Raw genomic sequence first — 27,842 nt, forward strand, 5'->3', positions numbered from 1 at the left:
TCCCGATTGCACCTTTATACTTTATTCAACAATACATCTCCTGTAGTGGACATTTGGTCTAACAGGACAGCAGACTAGGGTTTGCCCGTAGTGGGGCCAACAGAAGACCAGCTTGCGGTGTGAAATGTTCAGTAGACAGGAAGGCGTTTTAAAGACATGGCTGCAGGCCTGCATGCACAGAGCTATGGAGTATAGGCAATATTCTACTACAGGATAGTGCTGTACAAATGGCTACGGTTCACACCGGTTGTGTTGAGGGGGGCAGTGGTGTGTCTGTCCGTCCACTCTGTGGTCTGGAACAGCTATATATCACGCAGCAGTTCTGTGGCGGCATGATCATGAACACTACAACTCCACACAAGAACAAATGAAAGGCACAGGCCCGGCCCCAGAGAAAGAGCGGGGTGGGGGATGAACAAGCCAGAGTGGTTTGAAACTAAGCACTACTTCCCGCGGAACTTGCATCCAAGCCTTGTGGATGGAGTCAAGCAGCGATTTGAGCAGCAACAACAACAACAGAAACGGCAAATAATCAAGGGTTGTGTGAAACAGTGAAGGACAAATCAAAACACTGGGAGTCTGTTAAGTGGGTCTTAGTTTTCCACTGGTCCTGGGTCAGAAAATACAGTCCTAAAGCAAGTGTTTAAACAAACAAAGCAGGTTTATTTCAAACTAAAACAATATGCACCCAACATCCACAACCCCCCTCCCCAGAGATCCATGTCCCCATGTCTTTCCTCCAACGGGGCACGTTTCGGTTTATGCTTTTTAAAATCCGGTGAAGTATATGAAACAAATCAAAGACATTTATTTGTAGCGGCGGGAGACACAGCGTTCATCGTCTTCCATCTTTTTATGTGTATCTTTTCCCCCTCCCCCCGGTTCAAAAGCAGATGTACCAGTGTCAGTGAATGTAGGCTATTGGTTTGGCTTTGGAAACAGGAAGCATTATAGGACAGCACACGAAGCATTCATTTAAAACCTTGCAGCAGTGTTTAAAAAAAAGAAGAGCAGAGGGAAAACAGGGGGGGGGGGGGGGGGGCAGCCAGTGTGGTTTCAAGTATTGTGGTTGGACTGAATTCAATCCAAAGCCAGGGTTACTTACTTTCTTCCATAGGAAGGCCAAACTGCCGCCGCCCCAATTACAATTAAAACATTTGGGCTGAAAAATGATTAAAATTCACCAATCGTTGATTAATAAAAATGAGTGTGGTGGCAATACAACTTAAAAAAAGATGGAGAGGGGAGGGGGAGAAGGGAGGAGCATAAAATACAAAATGTTCTACCATTAAAATAGCTAGCGTGCCGTCTACTTAAGAACACAGGTATTTGTGAGAGATAAAATATTGTTATTGTTATCGTTTCTCAAGACAACAGATGTGTGCCATGCCCTCGCCATGTCCCGTGTGGCGAGGGTGGGTGGGGTGGGGGTGGGGTGGGGGGGGTGGTTTGCTGGACATGAGTGCAGAGAAGAAGAGACAACTTTACAAAATGATCTTTTACCTACTGAGTGATGATTATGTCCCCTCAGTGTCTGTGTCAGTGTCTAGCACTGGCTGACTCGCAGCTCCCTCCACCGCCTCACTCTGTTCATTGTCTACGTCCTGAGGAGAGCCCAGCGGCCCCTTCTGCTGCTGCTGTGGCGGCGGTGGTGTCGATGCTTCCTCCTCCTCCTCGCCGTCATCTTCGTCGTCCTCCGGGTCGCTGGGGGCGTCCTCGGGGCTGGAGCGCGGGCCGCCTGGGGAGATGACGAGGTTGGGGGAGTGGGACAGGGAAGGGGACGGCGGCCCCTGGTGTGAGACGTCGGGGGACGCCTCGGGCGTGGGGTCGGCCGCGCAGAAGGGGTCCATGGTGAGCCCGTTGGCCCACCGGGCCTGGGGCGGGGAGGGTCTCCCCGGGGGCGACGCCGGCGGGCTGCCCGGCTCGTCCTGCTCCTCCAGAGAGTCGGGGCTCTCGTCGGGGAAGCCGGGGGCTTGTAGGCAGGCGGCCGGGGAGTGGTACGGCGAGATGGCGAGCGGTGAGGACGCCTCGGGGGGCGAGTCTACCTGAGGGGAGGCCGCCCGCGCCGGGGGCGACTGGACCGGATCCGGGGTAGGGGACCGTAGAGACGGAGGGGTTTCGGGCCGAGGGGTCACATGCCTAGGGGATGCCGGCGCTGCCTCGGTGGCGGGGCTCAGGGCCTTGGTCTCTGGGGGCGACTGGGCTGGGGGTGGGGAGTGGGCTGGGGCTGGGGAGTGGGCTGGGGGCGGGGAGTGGGCTGGGGGCGGGGAGTGGGCTGGGGACGGGGAATGGGCTGGGGACGGGGAATGGGCTGGGGGCGGGGCATGGGCTGGGGCTGGGGAATGAGCTGGAGAAGGGGAAGGGGACCGGGCCGGGGGAGGGGACCGGGCCGGGGCAGGGGACTTGGCCGGGCAGAGAGTCTGAGGTTGGCTGGCACCGTCAGCCTGGGGTGCGGTCACAGGTCCCCGGTTCAGTGCCGGAGGGGGCGTCTTGGGGGGACTCCCGAGCAGTGAGGCGTTGAGCTGGGGGGTGAGAGGCAGCTTGCCAGGAGTCTGGGGAAGGAGCATGGACTGGAACCTCGTCTGGAGCTGGGGGTTGAGTTTGAGGGGCGCCAGCATCTTGCCCTGGTTCAGGGCCAGGTTGGGGTTGAGGGACGGGGTGGGGAGCAGCGGCGTCGGCAGTGGCAAGAGAGGAGTCCACCCCCCGCGCTCACGCTCCCGCTCTTTGTCCCGGTCCCGCTCGCGCTCCCTGGGGCGCTCGCGGCCCCGATCTCTGGCGTCTCTCTCTCTGGTGTCTCTGGTGTCTCTCTCCCTGTCCCGGTCGCGCTCCCGCTCCCGATCTCTGTCGCGGCCGTGGCGGTTCCCGTTCACCTCCCTCCTGAAGTCGAAGTCCCTCTCGTCTCGGTCGCGCTGCCGGTCCCACGGGCGCCGGCGTTCATCCAGGTCCTGGTGAAGGTCACTCTCGAAGGTCGCGGCCGCCGGGGGGGCTGCCCCGCGGCTCCAGGGCTGCGCGGCCCCCACCGACCCGGAGTTCCCAGAGGCACCGGCCGCCGCTGCCGCCGCCGCCGGTGTGCTGGGGCGGCCCTCGAAGCGGCTGGGGAAGTTGGGGCCCGGGCTGGGACGTTCCTCCGGGAAGCCCTTGGACCCTCCGGGAGCCGGCGGGCCGCCCAGGGCCTGTGGTGGGGGACCCCGCATGCTGTCACGCTCGTCAAAGTCCCCTCTGGTCTGGCCCCAGCGGCTGTCTGGGGTGAAGCCCGCCAGGGCCTGCAGGCGGCCCACCAGGCTGGTCCTGGGGCCCGGGGTCCCTGGGGTCTGGAGCAAGGCGGGCCTGGGTCCCCCTCCTCCCTGTCCTCCGCTCCCGCCGCCGCCGCCGCTACCCGGGCCGTCGCGCTGCTCCGGGGGAGGGGTCCTCAGGAGGCCCGTGCTCTGCTTCTCCGGCGGGGGGAAGCGGTAGTCCTGGTCCTTGCCCTCGTCGGCCCCGGTCGTCTTCTCCTCGGCCTTGGGCAGGCTGTCGCTGGGTGGGTTGAGGCCCCTGCTGAAGGGGTCCATCTGGGCGAAGGGGGCCCGGGCGCGGGCCTGGGCCTGGAGGGAGGCCTCCAGGAGGCTGCTGGCCTGCTGGTTCAGGCTCTGCTGTAGAAGCAGGGGGAAGCGGGCGGCGCCGCCAGGCTGCAGGAGGTTGGGGCGCATGTCCATGGGGAGCAGGCCGGGCATCCGCTGTCCGGACAGGCCCGCGGGGTGCAAGGGGTGGCCCAGGGAGGTGCCGGGGTGCATGCCCAACAGACCCATTCCACTGCGAACCGCGTTCTGCATGCCTGGACAACGGAAGAGAACGAAACAAGGTTTGTGAACAAACCTCAGGCCACCAATATTCAGGGTTCTGTTCAATATTTAATGTAATCCACATGAATAATTGCCAGACTTGCTTTGTCCTTATTAAATTAATTATGATCTGCACTTACAATTCTTAACATCCTCGGATTACAAAATACTTTCAATTCAGTGCAGGTGGGATATAAATGGCCTTTGGCATTCATAGATGTTGTGCATTCATAGTCTACCTTGCAGAGCGAGTTCTGCTGCGGATTCCATGGCGTCAGCCGACTGATGTCCTTTGTCGTTGGCACCCTGCTGAGGGACCCCCAGAGGGTTGAAGACACCAGTCCCGGGGAGGCCCGGGGGCATGTAGCTGCCTGGGATGTTGCTGGTGGGGGGGATCATGCCTCCGTACAGTGAGTCTTTGACATTATCCTGGCTGGAGCTCATTGAAGACTGCACTGTAAAGGCACAAGTAAAGATGGGCGTTACCGATGGAGCAACGCACACAGGGAAACTACTTGAGAAACGTGGGGCCCGTTTCCATCACGGGATATTCGGGAATACTTACATGCATTTGAGGGCATGCCTGGTGTCTGGGCTCCAGTCATGAACCCTATGGAATGGAAGACAAACCAGACGTATTATTAACACGATACGTTTCTAATGTGTAGTGAGTCAGTGCAGCTCCATAGAAAATACATTTGTTTCTTTCAAAAGAGAATGGTGTGGTACCTGGGGGAGGCTGAGAGGCATTGAAGCCTGCCCGGATGAAGGGTGGTGGGGGTCCGTATCCAGGTGGCGGTATCCCCATGGAGACGGGGAAGGAGGGAGGCACCATGCCCACTGCGCTGGGGACAGCTTGGGGCACTGGCAGCTGCAGAGGTGTGAGACATGCAAGGTCAGTGGTGAGATGACAGGAAGTATCCGGTATTCAATTCATTACACCAATGCAGAGGTGTGAGACATGCAAGGTCAGTGGTGAGATGACAGGAAGTATCCAGTATTCAATTCATTACACCAATGCAGGCTCAAACAGAAACAAACAGAAGTCTTTGACACGACACGAAGATAGTTGTGAATCAGTGGTTCCCAAGTCATTTTTGAACATTGGTCAAGTTATTATATTTGTTTCATGATGTACAAACAGGCATTAATCCCCTGAAATTAAATGATTCAATCAAATGAATGATGAATTTAAAAGATAGCCTATTGTCCACATTGAATTAATTAACAGCTAACATAAGCTATGAAGAAAATGTTTCTTGTTGCTTTCAGTTCCTGGACCGTCCACTCACTGCCATGGCATTGAATCAACATTTGCTGTGACATTGCTGTGGGCACGGAGTTTGCGCCATCTGCCTGCAGACTCGTGACACAACCACCCACGTCAAATCTCATCTCACTCTCATGAAACTTCAATACATAATTTTCAATTGGCGACGTCTTGCTCAGTTGTTTTCCGGTGACCATCCTGTTTGACACTTTCATTTAAATTGTTTCAGGATGTGATTGTTCACAGCTCCAGTGTGCAACATATTGTTTTCATTCCACAAGTGTATTGTTTTTTTTAGAAAGTCTGCGATTGAGCTTTTCCCCACACTACATATCCCATCACCCCATGCTCCTCCCACTCTGGGAACAGTGGTTTAAGTAGAGGGCATCCATTGGTTTGAAAGAGGAAGCAGAGGATGGCTTATTTGTCTTAAGGTGCATGCCGTGACAGCAAAAAGGCCTTGTCCCTAAACAAATTGGTTGCCTGAGCCTTTGAGGACTTTAAGTACCCATTCCCCCTGAGAGCAGGACATTTATTATAACAAACAGTCACTTACAGTGCCACAGTAAACAAACAATCTGTGTGACCACGCTGCAATCACTCAACCGACCCATTAGCAGGTCAACAGCAAAGGCCTTTAGGAAGTGGATGGGGCTAGCCTAACAGTAGATTAAACACACTGAAACTGGCAGTGAGGACTAGTCAGAGGAAAACAAAGTGCTACCTTCCACATTGTGTTGGGATTGAAGGATATCATATTATGAGCGAAGTGTGTCTTGCTGATTTTATATCTTATGTAATGTGAAGGTAGTGAAATCGACAAGTCAAGTTTCAGTAACCCAACACCTTCACTCTGTCCCTGAAAACCTCTATCAAAGCCAGAAATCTAGGGGTTATCATGGATTCCGATTTACATTTCGACTGTCACATCAAATCAGTTACAAAATCTGCATATTATCACCTTAACCACGTAGCAAAAGGAGGGCTCATGTCTACCGAAGATTTACAAAAACTTCATCACTAGCAAGCTTGATTACTGCAATGGTCTCCTTACAGGTCTCCCAAAAAAAACTCTAAAGGCAACTACAGCTTGTAGTTGCCTTCAGAATGCTGCTGCTAGAGTTCTAACAAAGACCAAAAAATTTGACATATTACACCAATTCTTAAATCGTTACATTGGCTCCCTGTATGTCAGAGAAAATAAAATCATGTTGCTAACCTATAAATCCCTACATGGTTTAGGGCCAAAATATTTAACTGATATGCTTCCACTACATAAGCCTTCTAGGCCACTAAGATCTTCTGAGACCAATCAAGACAGATTTAGTTACTATGCAACAAATAGCTGGAATAAACTCCCTGAGGATTTAAGACTTGCCCCAACTCTGACAACTTTTAAAACAAGACTGAAGACTTTTATGTTTGCTTTAGCTTTCTGCTAAATCTTAAATCTACAATGCTTTTTTAACTTTGCCTTTATTTTCTATCTATTTTATTTTATTACTAACTTTGCCTATTTTTACCAGAGAGATACATGATCTGATACCAGAGAGACCCCAGAGAGTCCCGACGTGGGTAAGGACCAAGTTCCTTTAGGTCGGGTCGGCTTCCCGACGTGGGTAAGGACCAAGTTCCTTTAGGTCGGGCCAGAGTCCCGACGTGGGTAAGGACCAAGTTCCTTTAGGTCGGGTCGGAGTCCCGACGAATGTGAAAGAGTAAGGACCAAGTTCCTTTTGGTCTGGCCAAGTCCCGAAAATTGCATGACTTGGGTATCAGAGACTGTTGATCTTAAATACATTGCACTTCCTAAAATGCTTTTTTTTTTTTTTACTTTGCCTTTATTTTCTATCCATTTTACTTATCTATTATTTTCTTTTATTCTATGACAATGTTTATATGTGAAGCACTTGGAGTCTGCCTTGTGTATGAAAAGTGCTATATAAATAAAGATGCCTTGCCTTTCAGAAATGCATGGGACAGTGTTGTTTATGGTGATCCGTCATCCCTGTAGGTGTATTTTTCGTACCTGAACAGGCATCATTGTGACCTGTTGGCTGTAGGTCTCAGCGTGGGTTTGGATTGGAGCAGCCATGACCTCCACACTCACTGCCTGGCTCGGGGGCTCCTTGATGGGTTCCGCATTCTTGGCCGCCTCCCACTCTGTATTGACAAAACAAGAAGACATGAAGCAGTCATCCTCTTCTGTGGTAGGCTTCGAGAGCCCAGCTGTGTTTACCTCAATTCCAACATGAGTGTCGATGAGGGCTTTTTAATGATCGGGTCTATTATAAGATCATGAAAACATCTTGCAAAGTGGGCAATAAACTCAAAACAATTGAATGCCAGCCGGTGGCTGCATGTGTATCTGCGACATAGTCATTACAGTGTCATGTCGTACGACCGGCCAGCCTTTAAGTTGCTTCAACGAAACCCAGAGCTTGTGCGTCGTGTTCCCTCACCATCATCGACCGTCTCCTGGTCGATTATGCCGCCCTCTGCGAAGTCATCCAGGTCGTCCAGCTTCACCTTCTCCCAGGGTATGTAGGTGACGCCCAGGTCCACGTCCCAGAACTGCTTGTACTCCTGCTTCACGCCTTTGTTCAGAGCCCACGCAATCTGGTCCACAAACACACGCAAAGAGCCAAAGAGTTAATGAGAACAGTGTTTATATGGACAGCAACAGCATCAAAGACAAAGTCAAAGTCAACTTTATTGTCAATTTCTAAATATGTGCCAGACATACGTACATAGGAATCGAAATTGCGTTTATCTCCGACCCACGGTGCAATAAGAACAAAAGGATAAAATTTGGAAAAATAAGATAAGTATGACATTGAGTGTCTCCAACTAATCATATTGATTAAAAGGCACTAGTCCAGCCAGGTTTTTGGATGATCCAATTTGTCCAAGCACACAAGAGGGGAAATGAGAAAGCGGGAAAATTGCATCAGTGAGTTGATTGGCTGGAGGGTACCTTGATGACCTTGGAGCCGATCTTAAAGGAGCCGGTGCTGAGCTTTTGGCGGGCACGGTAGGCGTCCTGCCGGTGGACCATGCAGATGTAGGCACAGCCTCTAGGGGGGATCATCTGACCAGGAAGAAGGGAGCGAGTACGGTATTAACATTATACGTTCATTTAGCAGTACTTAAAATCTCCCAGGCTTAAGGCTGAGATGAGATGTTTCACACCGAGGTTAAAGAGTCAGCGACATAACACAGATGCCAGCTTACGAGGGAGACGGAGAGCTGGACTTACGTTGATGGACTCGATTTGGCCAAACTCCTCAAACAGGTTGGTCAGGTCTTGCTGAGTGGCCTTCTTGTCCACTTGGCCAACCCACAGAGTCGTGCTGCACACTGGAGTAAGACGGATGCCAAGAATATTAGTACATTTTCGCAAGTTAATGTGAAAGGCTGTCTGCTTCCATGATGAGGAATTCATATCAGCCCTCTGTGAGGCGGTGGCGTCTGGCCTCTTACCGCTGAGGGTCCTGGAGCGTATCGGGGGAAGGCCCTTCTTCTGTCTCTCTTTTTCCCGCTCGCGGGCGCGTCTCTCACTGGAGTAGGAGCGTGACGACTTCCTCTTGCGGTCCCGGGAGCGGGAGCGGGAGCGCTTGCGGTGCTTCCGTTTCCGAGAGCCGGAGCGCGAGCGAGAACGCCTCCTCTTGGGAGACCTGGGGACATCAAACGCCTCCAACATTACATCATGGGTACAACTCCAGAGCCGCACTCACATCAATGGAAATGCACAAGCTTACAAATGGCACAAGATTACAAATGACTTACAGTGGCTTCCTGTGGCAGAGACATGAGCTTATTCTTATGTAATCAAATGATTGAATCCTAATTGGACTGACTGAGATAAACTGGGAGAACAAGTTACGACAAAAAGCATAAACCCACTGCTCTGATTAAAATGTAGCACCTCAGGGCCCATTCATACTTTCTGCGTACGTAAATGGTCCTCATTTATATAGCACTTTTATCCAAAGCGCTTTACAGTGTTGACTGACATTCACCCATTCATGAACACATTCACACACCGAAGGCGGAGTCAACCACGCAGGGCGACAGCCAACTCGTTAGGAGCAATTAGGGTGAGGCGTCTTGCTCAGGGACACCACGACACTCTAGGCTAGGAGGAGCTGGTGATCGAACCAGCAACCTTGCGGTTACCGGCCAACCCGCTCTACCTCCTGAGCTAATGCCGCCCCCTACGTCTGCCATCAACTGGCATGGAGCTAGGAGTGGGGAACGGGCATTCCTGGAAACCAGACAGTTGAGGAACCTCAATTGTAGTATCAATGGAACAGCACACCACTGCAGCTGTCTGTGGACGTGCAACGTGGAAAGTATGGCCACGCCTTTAGTGTCACAGTTATGTGCAGACCTCGTTTGAAGATAGTCCAGACGAAAGAGTGCGAGTAAGAGAGAGACTCTGACCTGGAGCGTGACCGGGAGCGCGTCCTGGAGCGAGTGCTCGCGGCCTTCTTCTCTTCCGTCTCAAAGAGCTCCTCCTCCATTCCATCTGGGCCCTCATCCAGATCCATGTCCATGTCCTGCAATCACCACGGGACAAACACACTTAACACACTTTGACATGCCGGTAGGACGCCACCATCAGTGTCAGCACGCAACATGCTGGACAGTATACATAGCTCATGACCAAACTATTACCGAAACAAAACAGACAAATGATTCAAAGCTTTTCCTACCTGTTGCTGGTTGTCCATGGAGTCGTCTAGTTTATCTGCCTCGGGGAGCTGTGGCTGGCTAGTGCTCTGGACAGAAGGGACCGGGTTCTCCGGCCCAAAGATGGAGTCCTGCGGCTCCATGCTCATGGACTTCCCAGGAGGAGAGACAACGAGAACCGTTATACTGCGAACAAAGCATCTAAACCGGCCTTCATAAAGAAGACTACGCCTAGAGAAGCCAAGTACGGCCCGCACTGTGGGGAGCTCTGTGTGAAGGGTCTAGAGCGGACCAGGACCTACCTTCTGCTGGTGCTCCATTAGCTGTTTCTGGAACTGCTCCAGATTCTGCTGCTGCAGCTGCTCAGCCAGCTGATGGAACAGGGAGTTGTTGATAGACTCCGACACCATGGGCCTGCAAAGAACCACCACCAGAGGGGTCAACAGTTAGTTTATAGGAGATTGCGTTAGTGACCACCATGATCAATGGATTTATCATGTGAATGGGACTCCAGGAGATGAATAAGACCCTCAGACTCACATCTGAGATGAAGTGTCTTTTTTGGAATCTTCACTGCGGTCTGAGTCGTTCCCGAAGTCGAACTGGCCCAAAAGTTTCTGAGTCAAATAAGACATCAAAATGTTACGTTTCATGACTGTACATATTTATACTGATAATTCAAATGGTGCAGTGCCAAACAACGTCAGCGTGTACGTGGGTGGTTACCTTGTTAAAGGAAGAGACCCTCTGCTCCAGGGGGTTCAGGCTGTTGGCGGTGGCGGCGGCCGTGAGCTGGGCCGTGAGCGCCTGCAGCTGGACCACCAGGCCCGCGTCCAGCGCCTGCAGCAGGGACGGCTGGGGCTTCTGCTGCTGCATCTGCAGACTCTGCACCAGCTGCTGCAGCTGCAAGACAACCGCAACCACAATGGTTTCAACTGTAGTTCATAATCACTCTATTGATAGAACAACTATGGTGCATAGCAGCAATACCAAGGGACAAAGGGAATATACAACAACAAGAATAAAAAAAAAGATAAAAACATTGAAGTACATGGGAAGAAATGACTGTAAAGTAGGCACAGAGTATTCCAGAAGAGGGTGCTGGAGGGTTGTGCCTTTGTGCTAACCTGTTGTCCCTGAGGACTCTGGAGGATCTGGGCGACGGCAGCCACGGTGTCTGTGTTGGAGATCTGAGAGGCCCAGTCCGGCAGACCCTGGACTATGTTGGCGGGGGTAGCCGGGGTGGCTGGGGTACCTTCACATAACAAGAGAGGGAGGAGGTGTATCAATATACATGTGACACGACGTGACACACTGTGTGTATTATGCCATTCAACATTAACCAATCAACACGTAGGTGAGCAGTGAGGAGCAGGTTGTCGTGCGCGTGTTCTGACTGACCAGGTGTGGCGTTGTTGGCCGGCGCGGCGCTGCTGGGCATGACCGGGGTGACGCTGGGCGGGGGCAGCCCTGCAGCCATGTCCAACAGGGGCTGGATGATGTCGCTCTTGAACACGGCATTCTTCTGCCACAGGTTGAGGACTCTCACTATCTTACTCTGGAGACACGAGCAAAGAGACGTTGCGTGGTTAGAAATGCATTAGAATCAACATACACCAACCACAAAAACAACCACAGGAAGCTGACAGACAACAACATGGTGGGGCAATTGGCACACGGTGTTTCACACCTTGTCATCCGAGGGACAGCGGTAAAGGTGCTGGAAGGTGCCGATGATGTTCTTGCTGAAGCGTGGGGCGAACACGTCCTTCTCCATGCCAAACTGGTGCCGCGACTGCCTGACGATGGAGTCGATAACGTACAGTCCGGGCACCTTGTATTCTGGTTTGCACTGTTGATGTGGAACCACAGGGGGAAACGGCATTGGCATGCGCTTCAGTTTAAGTGCAAATACAAAGTGTTTGACTACCAGTACCAGGATTATAGTATCAGGATTATTTATGTTTGTGTGGCTGGATTAAACACTCCAAGGTAGGGTTGCAAGAAATACCCCCCAAAAACATAATATATCTAATACAAGGTCCAAATATCAGCAAGTACGTTGAATTGCGTTTTAGTTAGGCAAGTGTTTAACGCAGGGCACTTTGTAATTTGCCAATTGCTTAGCGAAGTACTGGTTCACTTGGGTAAACATTCACTGCATCCCAGTTGCTAGGTACTAGCGGTGTATGTACTACGAGGTTAAGTCAGGTACGACGAGGTTAAGTCAACTTCTAGTCAACATGTGTCTTTTATACTGTGGCTCACCTTCTGTACGAACTTCTCCACGCTCTGCACAACATGCTTGTAAAACTGAAAGAAAGGAGAATACATTTGATGTCAGCAAGCACCGCAGCATCAACGGGAGCATTGTAGAAACTAACTTTCTTCAGGAGGCATCACAGAGCCATAGTGAGATGAACACCAAATACGTAGTTCTCACGGATCACAACGGCTTTCACAGAATCAACAAACAGAGGATAAGGATATTTCACAAGTACAATACCATTGGTGGTTATGTTGTGCCCAGGATATACATGACTATAACTCAACCACTTTTTTGTATAGCATAGGATACACAAAAAAACAACCTTACACCAATCTATGAATAGCGTTAATTTGTATGGATTCTAGATACATATTCCTATCATGTTTCCAACCACATTTTTTCCTCACTTTGCAATTGCATTTGTAATTAATACCTAACTAGTCCTACTTCTGATAGAGAGGAGTTTCGGTAACATTAACTGAATCAACTCGGCTTGGCATTGTTCTGCAGTTTGTAAGAATACATATTAAATCTTAATATGAATGTTACATTGGATGTAAAAGGGGATGTTATAACCAACACAATCAAAAAGTATATTACTGTCTGCTGTACTGTTCAGGTGCATATTTGCATAATATTAAATTTTGACAAACTATTTTGGTTATCACATTTTGGTTTCTTTATACAGGCTATACCTATGAGTACTGAAAGAGTGCTTCATTGAAACATCATTGTAATTCAACCATTAGTGGTGACCATTCCCAGACCCAATGCTAGTGGCCACTTAATAAATACGTGCTTGCCAATAAGAACAATCATTTTGATCTGTTAAACTAGCTATTTCCTTCCCACATGCATGCCAACCGGCCAAGTCTATAAAGATGCCACATCATAATGCTAGACCATTCATCTGCCAGTAGATGGGGTAAAAGGACAGGCTGAAAAAAATCAGTGCAGTAATTGAATCAATGGAGACAAATAATCATAACAATAAGAGGGTCTGTTTAACATTCAGTGGAGAATGTCAACAACTTGTGCACAGTGGGTTGGAACATAACACGCGTATGATAGGGCAACAAACGGAGAGAAGAAGAAGGGCCTGTTTTTTTAATAGACTTATGCCAAGTCTGGGCCCTGAGACACAGAATACCCAAGCCCATTGCACACACAAAAATAAAAGTAGCTTGTACTTGTATTCCAGAAGACTCCCTATATCCATTCAGTTATCACACACTACCATGAGCATCCGCCATGTTGTGTCAGAGTTGTGAAGCAAATGGAAAATCGACTAAGTATATGTAAAAACTGGCAATTCTATACTAGATTTTGGCCAAATGAACAAGTCGTCAATCTTCTGCATTAAATTGAAAACAAGACATCTACATCACATATAAGAACTTAACATAAAACCAGCATCAAGCTCCACAGTTTAGAATAAATTAATATATTGCCCTGCATTTAGTTTTATACAAATCAATATATCATGTACAAATTTTACAAATGTGTTATTTTTCCTAGACAAATAAGAGAACCATGTAGGGTTGTGCGATATGACAATTGTGAATGATTAAAATGTCTCCGCGATCTGCCTTTACAGAGATCGTTAGTATCGCGCTACAGTGCACATTAGGGCTGTTACTTTTTATTCGATATTCAAATATGCATTTGAATACGACGTGACATATCTGTATTCAATATCAAAATTCAAATATAATCGATATATAAAGTGCCATGTTGTTTAGTGCATTTTTTACAGCCTATGATTAGACCATTTGGTTTTTACTACAAAAGTGCCCTAGTGCACATTCAATCAGTTGCAGTTCTATGGCTCATACACGCATCCAAGTTGTTTTCTCAGCCAAATCTTAAATCACACAATTTGCTAGTCCGTTACACGCCTTCCCTAGAGAGACACACCAATAAACCAATAATAGCAAACAGTAGGTAGTGCCTTGGATTTAATCCCCATCCCCCTTTTTATTTGGCAACGTAGTGGCATGGATGACAACACGGAGGAGTTGGTCCCTTAAAATAATTTGACGTCTGTAATATGGAACTGGTTTGGATTTTCCAAAAACGACACGGCGCAAACAACAGTTATTTGCAAAAATTGCAAAGATAAGGTTCGCACGTCGGATGGCAACACGACAAACCTTTTTAACCACCTCAAAAGAAAGCACCCGAAAAAGTATGCTGACAGTCAAACAGTAACTTGTACTGTTCAGTAACTTGCAAAATAGTCTTAAAACCCGCATGAAAAAGAATCGTGATAAGATCATGGATCGTGATCCTGCCTGAAAAAAAATTGTGATATGATATTTTTGCCATATCGCCCACCAATTTTTGGTGAGAAAAACTGATGTTTACCAGTCAGTCAGTCCAGTACTAATAGAGAATTGCTTCCGGTATTTCAGCGCAGATCTCATAATTGCTGACATGCATTAGTTGTATATCTGGATTACAAGAAAGTCCACTTGTGAAACCAATGTAATATAAACGTTATGTTATCCTGTATATTAAATAAAAACTGCTGTGCAAAAAAATGTGTGTATAACATGTACAAGTTCTGCCATGCTGGACCTATCCATCCCAGAGCATTGCTCAATGTATGGTGACTACAGCCACCCTGGCGCCCAGGTTTGTCGGGGTCATGGCCGGTCGTGTTGGACCATAGGACCGCGTTTTAACCCACAACTGTTGAAAGCTGAAGTGAAAGCAGAACCCAATGGGTTATGTTCCAAGAAACTCCCCATTCAAAATGGAGGTTTCTAGTTACACATGATACAATGCATCTTTTGGTCCACGGCAAGCTGTTTTGTCTCAACTACACAGATCATATCAGGTAATAATTCATGCCATGTCATTCATGTCATTTATTTTAAATTCTTGAATAAGCACAATTTTCGACAAGTACTAAGGGATTGAGACCTTAACGTTGGACATTATCAGCTGAGCAAAACTTAAGTTTCAATCAAATAAAAACAGCTTGCACAACAGCCAAGCGAGTGCCAGTGGAGGCCATGATGATGACATCCATTCTATTCAAAACGAGCTACCCTAGCTGTATCTTTGCACAAGTAAGACAAGTAAGTAACAAAAGTAAGCGCAAACCAATTGCCCTGGCTGGATCGTTACTCCAATATTGCCCACAAATAAAAAATAATGAAGTTTAAATTCAGTTTTTACACGCAGCTACACTTGTAACAGACTTGAAATTCTGAGAGGCGCTCTATTAGAATTCTGATTGAATGTGGTGAGTGCCTTTTTAAGCAGTGTGATCATTCTCAGTTCTGACTGCAGAGCAACTTCAACAAGTTGTGGGGGTGAGAGTAGGAGGGGTTGTTTTTTAACTGATTGGAGCGATTTATGTTGTGTACCTATGCCTTCTCAAGCTATCCCTCTCCACCTGCCTGTTTTAAATTTGTATGGCGGAATGGTTCCACCAAATGCTCCTCTTTCATAAAACTCATTGTGTCGAGTCAGCCTTTGTGAAATTATTTGCTGAATTCTTAATCCAGTGTTCGATTGGTAGAGTAGCACACAGCCACCATCTTCCCTCAGAACTCTAACTGTGTGCCTCTGAGTCTCCAAGTCCATGGGTGTGCAGTGGCGTGTAAACACAGAATCAAAACTTGTTTATTTGTGGGCATTATTGGACCAAACTACGTAGCCAGTGCAGTTTGTATGTGCCTTCTTGGGCTGGTATAAAACAGATACAGCTATGGGAGCTGCTAAACAAAGGTTTGGAATAGAATGGATGTCAATGACTCACCAACGTCCCAATTTGGGAATGCACGAGAGGGGCAACATTTTTTTTTTAAATCATGGCTGATTTGCAAACTGGCAAAATCCTAATATATTGGAGTATATACATAATATATAGGAGATCGTGGTTCCCACGATTCAATCCATCACTGTAAAAGACAAAACCCTGTGACCACATTAAATGTAAGATTATGTCAGTATTTGCTAGGGCATTTCGCTGTCTAGATGGATTAGTGAATGTGCACCAACGGCATGTATTCCTTAGCTTAGACTATGTATTATCTTAACATGCATAGACAAACAAAGATTTAATGTGAATTGTATTCTACAGAAAACCCCTCACATAGTTTGGCAATAGGCCCTTTTACCCCCAAACATTTTTATTATAAAGAAAATAAATGTGTAGGAATAGGCTAGTTATTATCTTCAATTCATGTTTTGGGGATACCAATGAGTCCTTCAAGTCACGTCTTAAGATTGAGTTCCTGCATAGTCATAACCAACAGGGTGATTACCAAAAAGGATGTGGTGGTTTTTTCAGAGTACCCTCAGCCAAACTAAGTTAAATAAGCAATGATTTCCCACTCAGATTAAAAGTCTGCTGGTGTTATCTGCTGGTGTCCGGACAGTGACATGACATTTTACACATTCACACGCTTCTATTTTGTCTAAGAGCACACTACGTATCACTACTCAAAATGATTTTATGACTATTGAATAATAAGTAGTACAAGAAGAAATGTAATATTTTTGTCTGTCAATATCTTGTTTTGTTGTAATAATGAAGAAACCATAATAGTTGTGTAAGCATTAATAAATACCCCAAACGTGTCACAAATCGTAAGTCAAAACATGCTGTTGGAAAAGTGTGAAGACTGAAATACAGCTTTTGTTTGTTATACCTTTACTATGTATCTGACACAAGATTGGAAGATGTCTTGTGCAATGATCAAGGTAGAGCAAAGTTGTGTACATGCCTAACACAACAAAAACAAACAATCATACAAATGAACAAACAAAATCAGAATTGTTTCTACAAGGAAACAAGCTGCACCCAAATCCCTAGGGGCCAGCAGTTAAAATATATATTACTGAATGGGTTCGGAATGACCAAAACAACACATCAAGGATTTTAGGCAGTACCACTGTAGTACAGCAACAGCAACCCTTGATGTAAGTTTACAAGTTACTCCGGAAAGATATAACTAAATACAGTAGTAATATAACTGTACTCCAGGGCATTCAGGCCCCTGAATTGAATACAAACGAGTTGCTCCTTTATTTTTGCCCTTCACAACCACTTGGCAACAGATGACGCAAACACGATGTCTGCGATACAATATCTTCTAATACATATTACGTTTCTGCCAGGACTACTCTGTTTGGACACACACACACACACACACATTATGGTTGTGCCACACGGCAACTTAGTGATAACTAAAATATACAATATAGCTCATTATAACTGCATTAAGTTTTACTACAAAGGTCCGAGAAGCCTATGCTTCTCTTGGATGCGGACATCCGGAAAAAAAAAAAATCAACCACTGCCCCGACAGAGCTCCACACTCAAAGGCCGTGGCATTAGGCAATACGTTTCAGAGAAGCTTAGCCGTCTCTTGGATGCAGACATCAATTTTAACTGCTGCCCAGACTGATCTCCACACACACACACACACACACACACACACACACACACACACACACACACACACACACACACACACACACACACACACACACACACACACACACACACACACACACACACACACACACACAGCATTTGGAGCAGGCCGTTTAGACTCTGCTGGACAGATAGAGACAAAAAAAACAAGAATGAAAAAATGGCATAGACTACTTTGTTGACGATCAAATAACACTGATCACCATGTTTAAAAAAACTGACATTTTGGATTTACTGCCCATTTACAGTTAAAATCACCATCTTACTTGTAATCTATACATAACAACCTAACCTTTAGTTTTACACAAGTAGGTTCTAACGGAAAGGTATTTTTTTTTTATTTTATCCTAAATTTAAATTTTTTTATTTTATCCTAAATTCTGCATTCTCTCTCTTTGTGGGGTGTGCTCAATGTGGATAGGAATCCAATTCTGATCAGAAAGCAATTTTGAACAAAAGGATGCAAAAGAAGAAAAGCGGACCTGTTAGGGCTTATCAACATTTTTCTTGGTTGGGGTGCAACAGGTTATTGGGTGTTTTTGACCCTATTCTCACATCATTTCAATTGAACAAACATACAATACAGTGACCCACAGAAGACTGGGTCTTTAAAATGAGGACATGCCTGTTGTCATGCAGTATATATAAATCTCTACAGAGATACCAGAGCTATGTATGCTGAAGTGTTAAGTGTATGCTCTGATTACAATAACTAATTTGCCATTATATGAAGGCTGTGTAACCACGGCTGTGTAGCCACACACACAGGGAACCGAAAAAAAAAGCATAATTATTTCGCAATCTACGCCCATTTAGGAACACACAAGTTTGAATTGTCCAATTAGCAGGAACAACATCTCAGTTAATGGACACTAATGCTGTACTGCCATACCTGCAAACAACCAACAAACCAACCACAATTACACCTCAATTAAGTGGTCGTTAAAAAGCTTTCTGACATTCTTACTGCATTTAAGTAAATGTCCTGGCTTTCAATCAGTGTAAATGGCTTGTTAAACAACAAGGAATTTATGTAGAGCCATCTGCCATCAGCACGATTTTTCCAAGTCCTGAAAAATGTAGTGTAAGCAGCTACACTAAAAACAACTTCCTTTCTCATTCTCATGTATAATTAAGCCTTTCAAAGATGAAAAAGTAGTTGGACGCCAGTCGACTTAAGGTATTGATAGATCTTAGAATAAACCTTTTCGGATAACATTACTGCCGCTGCAATAAGAACATTATATTGTTTGCAACCTAATTGTAGACCTAATTGTTCTCCCTCAATTGAATCAAATCAAGAACTGAATTATACAATGGGGCAAAATGTAAATAAGCAAGTTGAGCCACCACTGGGGTTTATCTGTTCCAGTCCAGTGTGCCCGAAATAGTTTGTATCAGAGAGCCGTTGCACCAGTGAACAGTTAAGGTAAAAACACTTACTACCTTCCATTAGACTTAACCGGCAGGACCTCAACAAGTCAGGTTTGTTCCGAGGTTGGAGGTCCGCTTGAATCCTAGCTTAGCGCTACACCAGTGCTACATCAGAAGTGCTCACAAAACTACACTAGCACTACTATGTGTAGGTGAAGCAACGATTTCAGGAGTTTCAACTTTCAAACAGTGATTTTGACCACTTGCATAAAGCTAGTGCATCCATGCTAGTGCATCCACATCGTACTCCGCGTGACATTCAGGGCTGACATGGAGGTTGACGAGCCCTCGCTGTGCTACATGTACGTGCCTAGTATAGAAGGCCCGTCTGGGTCTATTCAGCTTCACGGATGTCGCTTCACAGCCATTAAATATAACAGTTTCAAACTCCACACCCAAGTATTGGGGGAGGTTAAACGGCTTCCCAAAACCCCTCTAAATACCCAGTGAGAGAATGGCGGAAAGCCACAATAGAAGAATCTTACGTATAAAATGGATCATAAACGATCAGAACAGAACACGAACAGAACATGTATTGACAATTCTGAGTTACCACCAGCTAAATTTAAATAGCTAATAATTAGGGATGCACGATAACTTTTTTTTTAACCAATACTGATAACCGATAACTTTCAGCTCCTAAAGGCCGATACACATATCCATATAAATGATCATGACCTAAGATCATGACATTGTTGCGCAGACGTCAGTAGAATCAACGGGGGGTTTAGGGGGGCTGGCTTGCAAGGGGCGGGATATGGCGTAGGGTCGAGGTTCACAGTACGGCCCCTGTCACTCAGGTGTGTTTTGGTCTGACCGCAGACAGCAACGGCGGCAGAACGGGCAGAACTCATCGCGATCATGTTAAATGTTGCTGCAGCGATGCATCATATATTCCGTTACATCCACAACATCTGCATCAATCGATGAAAGATTGGAGCATGAGTTACAGACAAATAGAAGAAACGACGAATAAGAAAGGCGTTGCGAACGACTGCGTTACCGGAGGAAGAGAGCGTCCTTTTTGCTTAATTTATCTAACAAACACTGGGACAAATGTAGTTGATATCCGTGTTTAACTGAGAAAACAGGGAGTGGAAGGCCGGGACCCTATAATATTCAGCTAACTGTTGTCAATAATAAGTGTTACGAGTAGCGTATGTGTGTGCGCGGGAATGGCTGTGTGTGAGTGAGTGGACGAGCGAGGAGAGCGAGCGGTAGGGTGTGTCAGTTTAGTGAAGTAATAAACGAGTCTGGTTGTGTCTGTGCAAACGTGTACTGTAAAGTTAGTGAAACTAAGAATAAAGTACCCAGCCTGTCAATCATTGGCAGCCGCTTCATTCCGACAATATTACGACCTATAAGCAGACCCACTGCCGGTCAAAGTTAAGGGTGGTACCCCCGAGAAAACATCGACACTGTGCTCCTCGACTACGGTCTGGGAGCCGACAGCAGGAAAGGTGTAACATAATAATAATTAAAAAAAATTCTATATCCGCGTGCAGTTGTGAACTCATGTATTGTAATTGATTGTATGATGTGTACTTTTAGGGTTACAATAAGACCTTTCATTTAGCGTTAGTGGGAGCGGGGCACTGAAATTATATAGGCTATGTTATCGGGGCTATTCATCATGTTATCGGAATGACGTAATCATTTCTGTTATCGGCCCAATAATTATCGTGCACCCCTACTAATAATATACATTATTGTCTGATCTTGAGCTGATCAAGGCAGAATAATGAATAATTCCTATGCAAGTCCCCATAAAGTGTCACCTAAATGGGATCATCTACTCAACTCAAGCAAACAATGCAACAGGTCAATTCAAATAACATGAAATGTACCTTCTACAATGTGTGCTGCACCTCATCTTGTTACAAATAAAAATAATGTGTTCCTATTTCGCTAACACTATATTGTGAGCCAAACCCCAAAACCAAAGTGCCCGGAAATATTAGTCCCAGGAATATAAGTCCCTAGGTATATTAGACAGCTTTTGTATGAAAAAACATCTGTTTTCACACTGTAAGCTACATTCATACACATATAATGATCGCTATGACATGTATTGATTATTAATCTTGATAGCAGTGTGCACTACAAGCCAATGTTTACTGCTTCTGTACATGAATACAGGTTGTTTTTGATAAAATGACCATGTGCAGTTCTATCAATGTATCGGTTTGTAACAGTCTAGTCTTGGATATCAACTTTCTCCAAAGCTTTCTAGATCCTCAGGAGATTACCTGCAGTGGAGCCGTGACTGTAGTGACACTTGACTGTGATGCCATGCCAAATGTCTTTCATATAATTGGTACTTAATATCTTTTGTCATTGCTCTTGTTACATGGCCAACAAATAGACCAGATCCATTACATCAAACCTGCATAGTAAGCACAGTGGAAACAACTCACATCCAAGTCTAATGGCACTTTCCCAGTGTCACTTGAAGTGTACCACACCGTACTACCGATGCTGGTTCTCAGCTAGCTACTGAAGTACCAAGAGTACCAACCATGCTGTATGGGGGAAGCTCCAAGAGGATGATCTTTAAGCAATGTTTTATGAAATGCACAACTGTCCCGTTCAATAGAATAATTGCGTGGCAATAGATATTTTACAGGCGACACCGTAGGACAAACGCAGGTATCATGGTTCCACTACTTCAAAGTACCAGGGCAAATGAAACACCTGCCTACCTAGTACCTACACATTGTGACGATTGGGGGCTGCAGCCATTGCTCTGCTGTGACAGCTGTCAAAAGGGTACAGGGCCACTGTGTGTTCTTCACTCATTTAGTCTACAACCCATGAAAGACGCAGACCAATAGCTTATGTTATGAGCTACACTTTTGTTTTTCAGATGATGAAACATCTGTGAAAAAGGTATTTTTTCCAAATGCAAAATCTGCAAAGAACTGATGTGGATATAAAGGCAAGATCACCCCAACATCCGCTTGCTCTTCTGGTTACACTGACAAAGAAAGCCCATGTACCTTTTTAAGTGTATATCCAGGTCTGTGTGGATTAAGCAGCCTCAGCTGGCCTGAGTCAGACTGATTGGACTCTGGGGCTGGGTGAGGCTGCACACCTGTTGTACATTGAGCAATCAATGTATACAGGTTAAACCAGCCATCACCACGCACACTGAGAGATCTCCTGCATGGGAATGTGGAGCACCAGCTCACGTAGCATTGTCTGCAAGCCTTTGAATAAACCGTCTTTCGACACCACCGCCGCCCTACATCCTTGCCTGGAGGAGCCCAGTACAAGTCACCTAGGTGTCGTGTAGCATGGACATTGTTACACTATGCAATACGTTTTCCTACAGATCCGTAAAATTAGCAATGTCAGGAAAGGTTGACGTTTAAATATGGGCATGTGATTATCTGGGTAGTTGGATGAAGAAATCCTCAAATCTCAACGGGCCATTCAGTGAGAGAATATATCAGCCTCATGTATTCTCAAAAGTATCATTAGCAGTACTTTGAGCCCTACAATCTGCTAGATGCACAGGTAGCTTTTCACAGATCACGTTGCGGTTTAGATAATTGTTTACGTGTCCAACTATTTTTAAAAATACATTTTCTATTGTAGCGAGCTTGTTCAAAAACCTGTGTCCATTCAACGCAACAGAAGTGCAGCAGATTTAAAAAGACGCTGTGGGTAAGATTTGAGAGCTATCCTGTGAATAGCAGTCCTCCATCAGCTGTGACTGAAATTCACTGAGAATGTTTTGAGTTCACTGCGCCTTCTCTGTATGAGACAATTTCGATTTATTACTGACCATTCAGGACATCTATTCACTGAAGTTTTGGGAATGTATACTGCCTGTTTATCACAGGTGTGTGAGTGCAACAATGGCCCAGAAACGTTAAGGAGGGAAGGGACTTTTTTTGGTACCAAAATCAAACTTATTTTCTGCTGTCTCTCTTTAAAGCTCTGGAATCGTACCTACAGCATCGTTATTAAAGTTGGTGAAACTGGCATTTCACAAATAACCTTAACATTGAGAGATTCTGGTGACCACCGAGTTTAGTGGGGGGACACCAGATAATATATGTGCGGATCAAAGATTCAACAGCCCAAAAGAGATCAGCGATAAAGATAAAGATAAAGCCTGGTCAGTTTTTCTGTGTAGTGATCAGGAATTAGGAGTTCCAGCCAACCGGACCACAATTCTGTCCACACAACCTACAAGCGTTTTGAAAAGAAAACGACCATGGTGACAAGCTTACAGAGGGCTGAATTATCCACTTAATCAATTTTCATAACAGAAAATGTAAGCCAATGGTTGAGTACTAGTGTGTACATCTAACCACAACAAAGCAAACTAAAATGGAATGGACTGAACACCCCTCGTTCAAATGTAATATGTAAGGAAGCAGCACTAACAAAGTAACTCTTATAATAAAGTGTTCCCGATGAACCCCAATCAAAGGTTGACTAGGAATCTATTTTGCCTTCAACAAAACAAAACTATTCCTTAACAAGCCTTCAGGAAAATCAGCAAGCTAGGGTTATCTGCATTCTCCACACTCTAGGATTAACCCACATATCACCAAAGTCAATCCATAAATGGCAGAGAAATATGATGAGGTGAATCAGTATATTAGCCCGAGACACACATACACAACTTAATAAAATAACCAATGTAATATATTTTTTTCTAAACCTTTCAATTAACAATCCATCAAACGCCAATAAACGACCAGCACAATGTCATCAACAAGACAAGCCATTTGTCTGTGTGTGTGGCAGAAACAAAGTTAAATTTGCTTGTTTGGTCTGCTTCCGTCTTCCTTGTGAAACAACCCATACTCCTACCTAAGCTGGTTAGGGACTCTTATCTCTTTGTAACTCTCTCCACCCCATCCTCCTGCTTCACTTTCAGTGCTTTTGGGGAGCTGGGAGAGCTGCTGAGGGAAGGGGAAACAGGTATTATACACAAGCAACAGAAGGCACAGCAATAATCAAAGATCAGTGCATGTCCTTCAAAAACAACTGCTGTGAGAGAAAAGGGTATTAGCGAAGGCAACAATTATGTACAAGTTAATGGATCCCTAGAGCCGGTATGCCGAGCCTGGTACAAGGAGTTTAGGTTTGAAAACACAATACAAATTGATACTCAGATTGCATTGTTTCCCCTTAATGACATATTCCCAGGTAAAATTATGAATCAGTGAAATATGTGGCAATGTAGGGCTTTTTACACTTCCACAATTAGATATAATAACGATTGGAGGAAACACAGGTCTGATAGACACTGTTAAAGAAAGAATCTACAATAGTTCATTTAATATTTTTTTACAAATGAGTGTTCTGTGGTTAATTTTGCCTTGTGTGACAAGACTCATTCTAGTCACTCAGTTGGGCAGCATATCTGTCTGTTGTTTTACCATTTTTCCGACAAGGAAATGCAGTCCATCCTGCCCCCTACCCATTCACCCCAAAGGACACTGTTAACAGGGAATCTGTGCTATGGCATCGTCATGTTCTCCTTCTTGCTGCTAACGTAAATAAATAGCTCAGCAACACAATGGACGTCTATGACATAACACCAAAACTGTCATCTCCTCATGATGCACCTTTACATTTAGTATTTGGGCAAAGGAGCTACTCTGGTTTAGACATTAAATTACGGTTTTAAAGTAACTTTCACAATTTGGTGTCATTTTTTCTTTACCAAACATACTGACCAGATACTGAGCAAGCATAAAAATACTCTCAGCCTATAGAAGACCAGTTAGAAAAAAATCTACATATTGTCAAGACACCAAAACATTCCTTGCCTTCTGCTTTGTGTCATTTGGCAAGTTGTTCATGGAGGCTTAAAAAATGTACTAAATACTATTAATGCCTTTCGAGTACTTCAACCCCTATCATCAACCAGACATCTAGCCCTTGTGCTACTCCTAACTCAAGTAATGAGCATCCTCTAGGCTAAACGGTTCATGTCATGACTTGCAGTGGTTTTGGCCTTAAAGAAAAGAAACCCATGTCTTTCTAAAGATGCCGGCAAACCCTTCCAAAACATAGGAGGGGAACTAACAACTGTAGTGAATATAATGGAATTATAAATGCCTCATATGGACATGGCATTAATATATTTATTTAACTACTAGGTTTAGCCATTTATTTAACAGAGTAGGTCAGAGATACATATAATGATAATGTTAGTATAGTGAATTACACATTGTTAGCTGATTGAAATATGTCTAAATAATAAGTAATCTCCAAAGTCTAGTGTTACTGAGACGCTACAAAAACAACAATAATGTTATAATAATGTTAATGGTGTGAATGTTGAAAGTTGGTGACAATAACAACCAGCAAAATACAATGGTAGATTTGTTACAACTTGTTTTACGTCCCATTGACGAGACAGGGAAGTACACTTAGACATTACAGGTTGTTTCTAGTTAGGACATTTGTTACTAGTTAGGAAATTACTTAGGTATAGGTGGTGCAGACAAATTCAATAAACTACTAGTTTAAAACTAACAAGCGGTAATAAGGACTTAACGCACAAACTTATTAACAAATTAGGCATAGCTGTTACAACCTGGTCCTGTTGCCTATCAAGAGTTGTTGAATAATTAGCGAGCTCCCTGGCAGTGTGTCCGTGTCAAATTACCAAGGGGAAATGAGAGACTCCTGATGGTTATGTACAGCCAATCACAACCATCCATATTTCCCTACTATCTTATATTTAAAGCACAGATCCTTAGTTTAGCCTTGTCAAGATTAGCCATGCAGAGTGACACACCAGTGGACTATACGTTTAATTTGCCAAGTGTTAGTAGGACCCACACGTTAAAAACCATATATTTCAACTAAATAAATAAAAGCATTCACAAAAAAACAGGAAGTGTTATTTACATGGCTGAGATCCCCCACAATGTTTACGAAGGAATACATGCATTCTTTATGCATTTCCAGCTCAGAACTGCTATCCATCTATAGCTACTCTATAGTCTATGTTCTTTAAAATAATGCTTGACATGTTTCAGCTCATTAAAATAAATGCTTCTGTTGCATGCCAGCATTCCCAGGCGGGCCTCTAATCTCAGTGCTACACCGTTCAACTGTGTGTTATACAGTCACAAACAACACAACAGTTGTCAGTCTAGTTGGCGTAAGCATGACTGTTTCATGTCAAAATGTTTTTGCCCCTGTTCCTCACCAAATGCCAGCTAAAAAGGCAATAGGTTAGGCAGATTATCAGATCTCTCTTGGGGAAAAAATAAATAAAAACACCACACACTGGGAATTGTGGTAGCCACACGTTGCATTTTTTAAATTGCTGTTACGTTTTTCTATACGTATGAATATTTTAGTCTTAGGAGTTGGACTGATTCAAATTGACATAAATGACGGACAAATATCCCATAACAAAGACGAGTATCTATACACGGACACAAAAACAATTTTGGTCAGTGGTTTTGATTCCCCTGTATTTCCCATCTGGGATACAATAAAGTACCATACTATCTCATTAATGTCAGAACTAAGGAATTTGAAAAGTTTTTATCCATAGTGCCCATTCCTAAAAAAAATATTTTAAAAAAGTACTGGTTTGTCTGTGATTATGGAACCAATTGATTATCTAACTAGTGTTATTAAAAACTTCTGAGCAGTTAGTTGAGGTGTAATTTTAATGTTGGATTGTGGCGCACCTACACCTAAGTTAAGTTACCATTATACACCTAAGTTACCATTATATTAGGCTTCATGAAAATGCCAAGAAACATATTCCTGGAAAGGTGTTGCTGAATTTTATTTTTATTAAACCCCTCCCATCCAGGGTTTTTTCTTCTCATCTTTACCCTGCCTCAATCATCACAGCTACATACTTACTTTTATAGCTTTGATTCCAGACTTGGTGATATTGGTCATCTTCGCCTTGGAGATCGGAGGCTTGTACTCATTGAGCGAGTACAGCTGGAAGAAAAATGACAACAAACCACCTTAGCCATACGTTACATATCATATTTACGAGATGGATACGGTTCAGGCCCTATTTATATTAGAGCAGCCCAGCACAGCATCCAACGTTATTACGTTTATGTAAATGATGTAATGGAACCCAAATCTGCCGATGTGGACACATTGTACACCTTCATGATGTATCAACTATTTAACCATTATGTAGGACACTTGTAAACAATGGCCTTGCGTTTTAACGCCACTTGGCTCGTTTGTACTGCAGACAAAACAGGGGGTTTGGGAAAGGCTTGGCGAGCCCGTACTGCACACTAGCGTTAACTTATCATACAAACAATTAGGTTGTTTCACCAATCATACCACTCGATGGTGGATATACTGTGGCATTTCTTAGTAATAACATAATAATAGTATGGCTAGTGGCTAACCAGCAGAGTTGACGCTGGCTAGTGAATGGTATCACGTTAGCTCGCTAGCATAGCGTCAACTTGCTAACTTATAGCAGGTTATCTATGGACTGTGCAGAAATATTTGCATACTGAGCAATACTTGGCTTCTGCTTTAACAGTTGACCACACGGTAGCGCACAGCTGCTAGGGTCGTGTTGACCGACACATGTCGTTAGATCTGCCGTGTTTTAACAACATTGCTGACAGAGAATGCGGCCTTGTGCGAGACTGCCCTTCTACCATGTCTGCTAGTTAGGCTATCGCTAGCTACATTACTCGGTTCGACATTTTATCTTCACTTTGTGTGGAAAATGTGGCGTGTTTGAAACAAACCTCATTGTTAAAAGACTTCACAGCCTCCATGGCGATTAAAATCAGCTCGCGGTCTGGATGTAAAAAATTATTGTATTCTCTTCCCCAACCGGTTTGAATGTTGCATGCTCAAGGCTTGTTGGGAGATGGAGGAGACTGCCAATATGGCGCACAACCACAATGCGAAATATAC

The 27,842-nt window shown here is 44.9% G+C and overlaps 2 protein-coding genes across 3 annotated transcripts in view; both read right to left on the minus strand.

The window, feature by feature from the left end:
• The window catches only part of tiam2a (TIAM Rac1 associated GEF 2a), an 81,418-nt gene extending 79,885 nt beyond the window's left edge, over positions 1-1,533 (minus strand). The window contains exon 1 of the mRNA XM_084481930.1: positions 1,504-1,533. The gene's annotated coding sequence lies outside the window, so the exon portion shown is untranslated. The remainder of the gene's footprint in view (positions 1-1,503) is intronic.
• On the minus strand, positions 1-27,802 carry scaf8 (SR-related CTD-associated factor 8). 2 transcript variants are annotated; one of them, XM_084481933.1, is made up of 20 exons: positions 27,671-27,802; positions 26,802-26,885; positions 12,049-12,093; positions 11,471-11,632; positions 11,182-11,338; positions 10,908-11,035; positions 10,507-10,683; positions 10,321-10,397; positions 10,083-10,194; positions 9,804-9,932; positions 9,532-9,647; positions 8,569-8,762; positions 8,345-8,445; positions 8,063-8,176; positions 7,548-7,704; positions 7,115-7,248; positions 4,548-4,689; positions 4,384-4,428; positions 4,058-4,273; positions 1-3,811 (listed from the first exon to the last, which is right to left on the minus strand). In XM_084481933.1, exons 1-20 carry the CDS (start codon positions 27,698-27,700, stop codon positions 1,518-1,520), a joined length of 4,614 nt encoding a protein of 1,537 aa, XP_084338059.1. In that variant the 5' UTR covers positions 27,701-27,802; the 3' UTR covers positions 1-1,517. The 2 variants fall into 2 exon arrangements, with proteins under 2 accessions (XP_084338059.1, XP_084338060.1); XM_084481934.1 differs by lacking the exon at positions 27,671-27,802 and adding an exon at positions 23,769-23,860 and having other exon boundaries at positions 26,802-26,817.
• Positions 27,803-27,842: the final 40 nt, after the last annotated feature.

Source organism: Micromesistius poutassou (genome assembly GCF_964030765.1).
Source record: "Micromesistius poutassou genome assembly, chromosome: 17".
In the NCBI taxonomy this organism is placed as follows: Eukaryota; Metazoa; Chordata; class Actinopteri; order Gadiformes; family Gadidae; genus Micromesistius; species Micromesistius poutassou.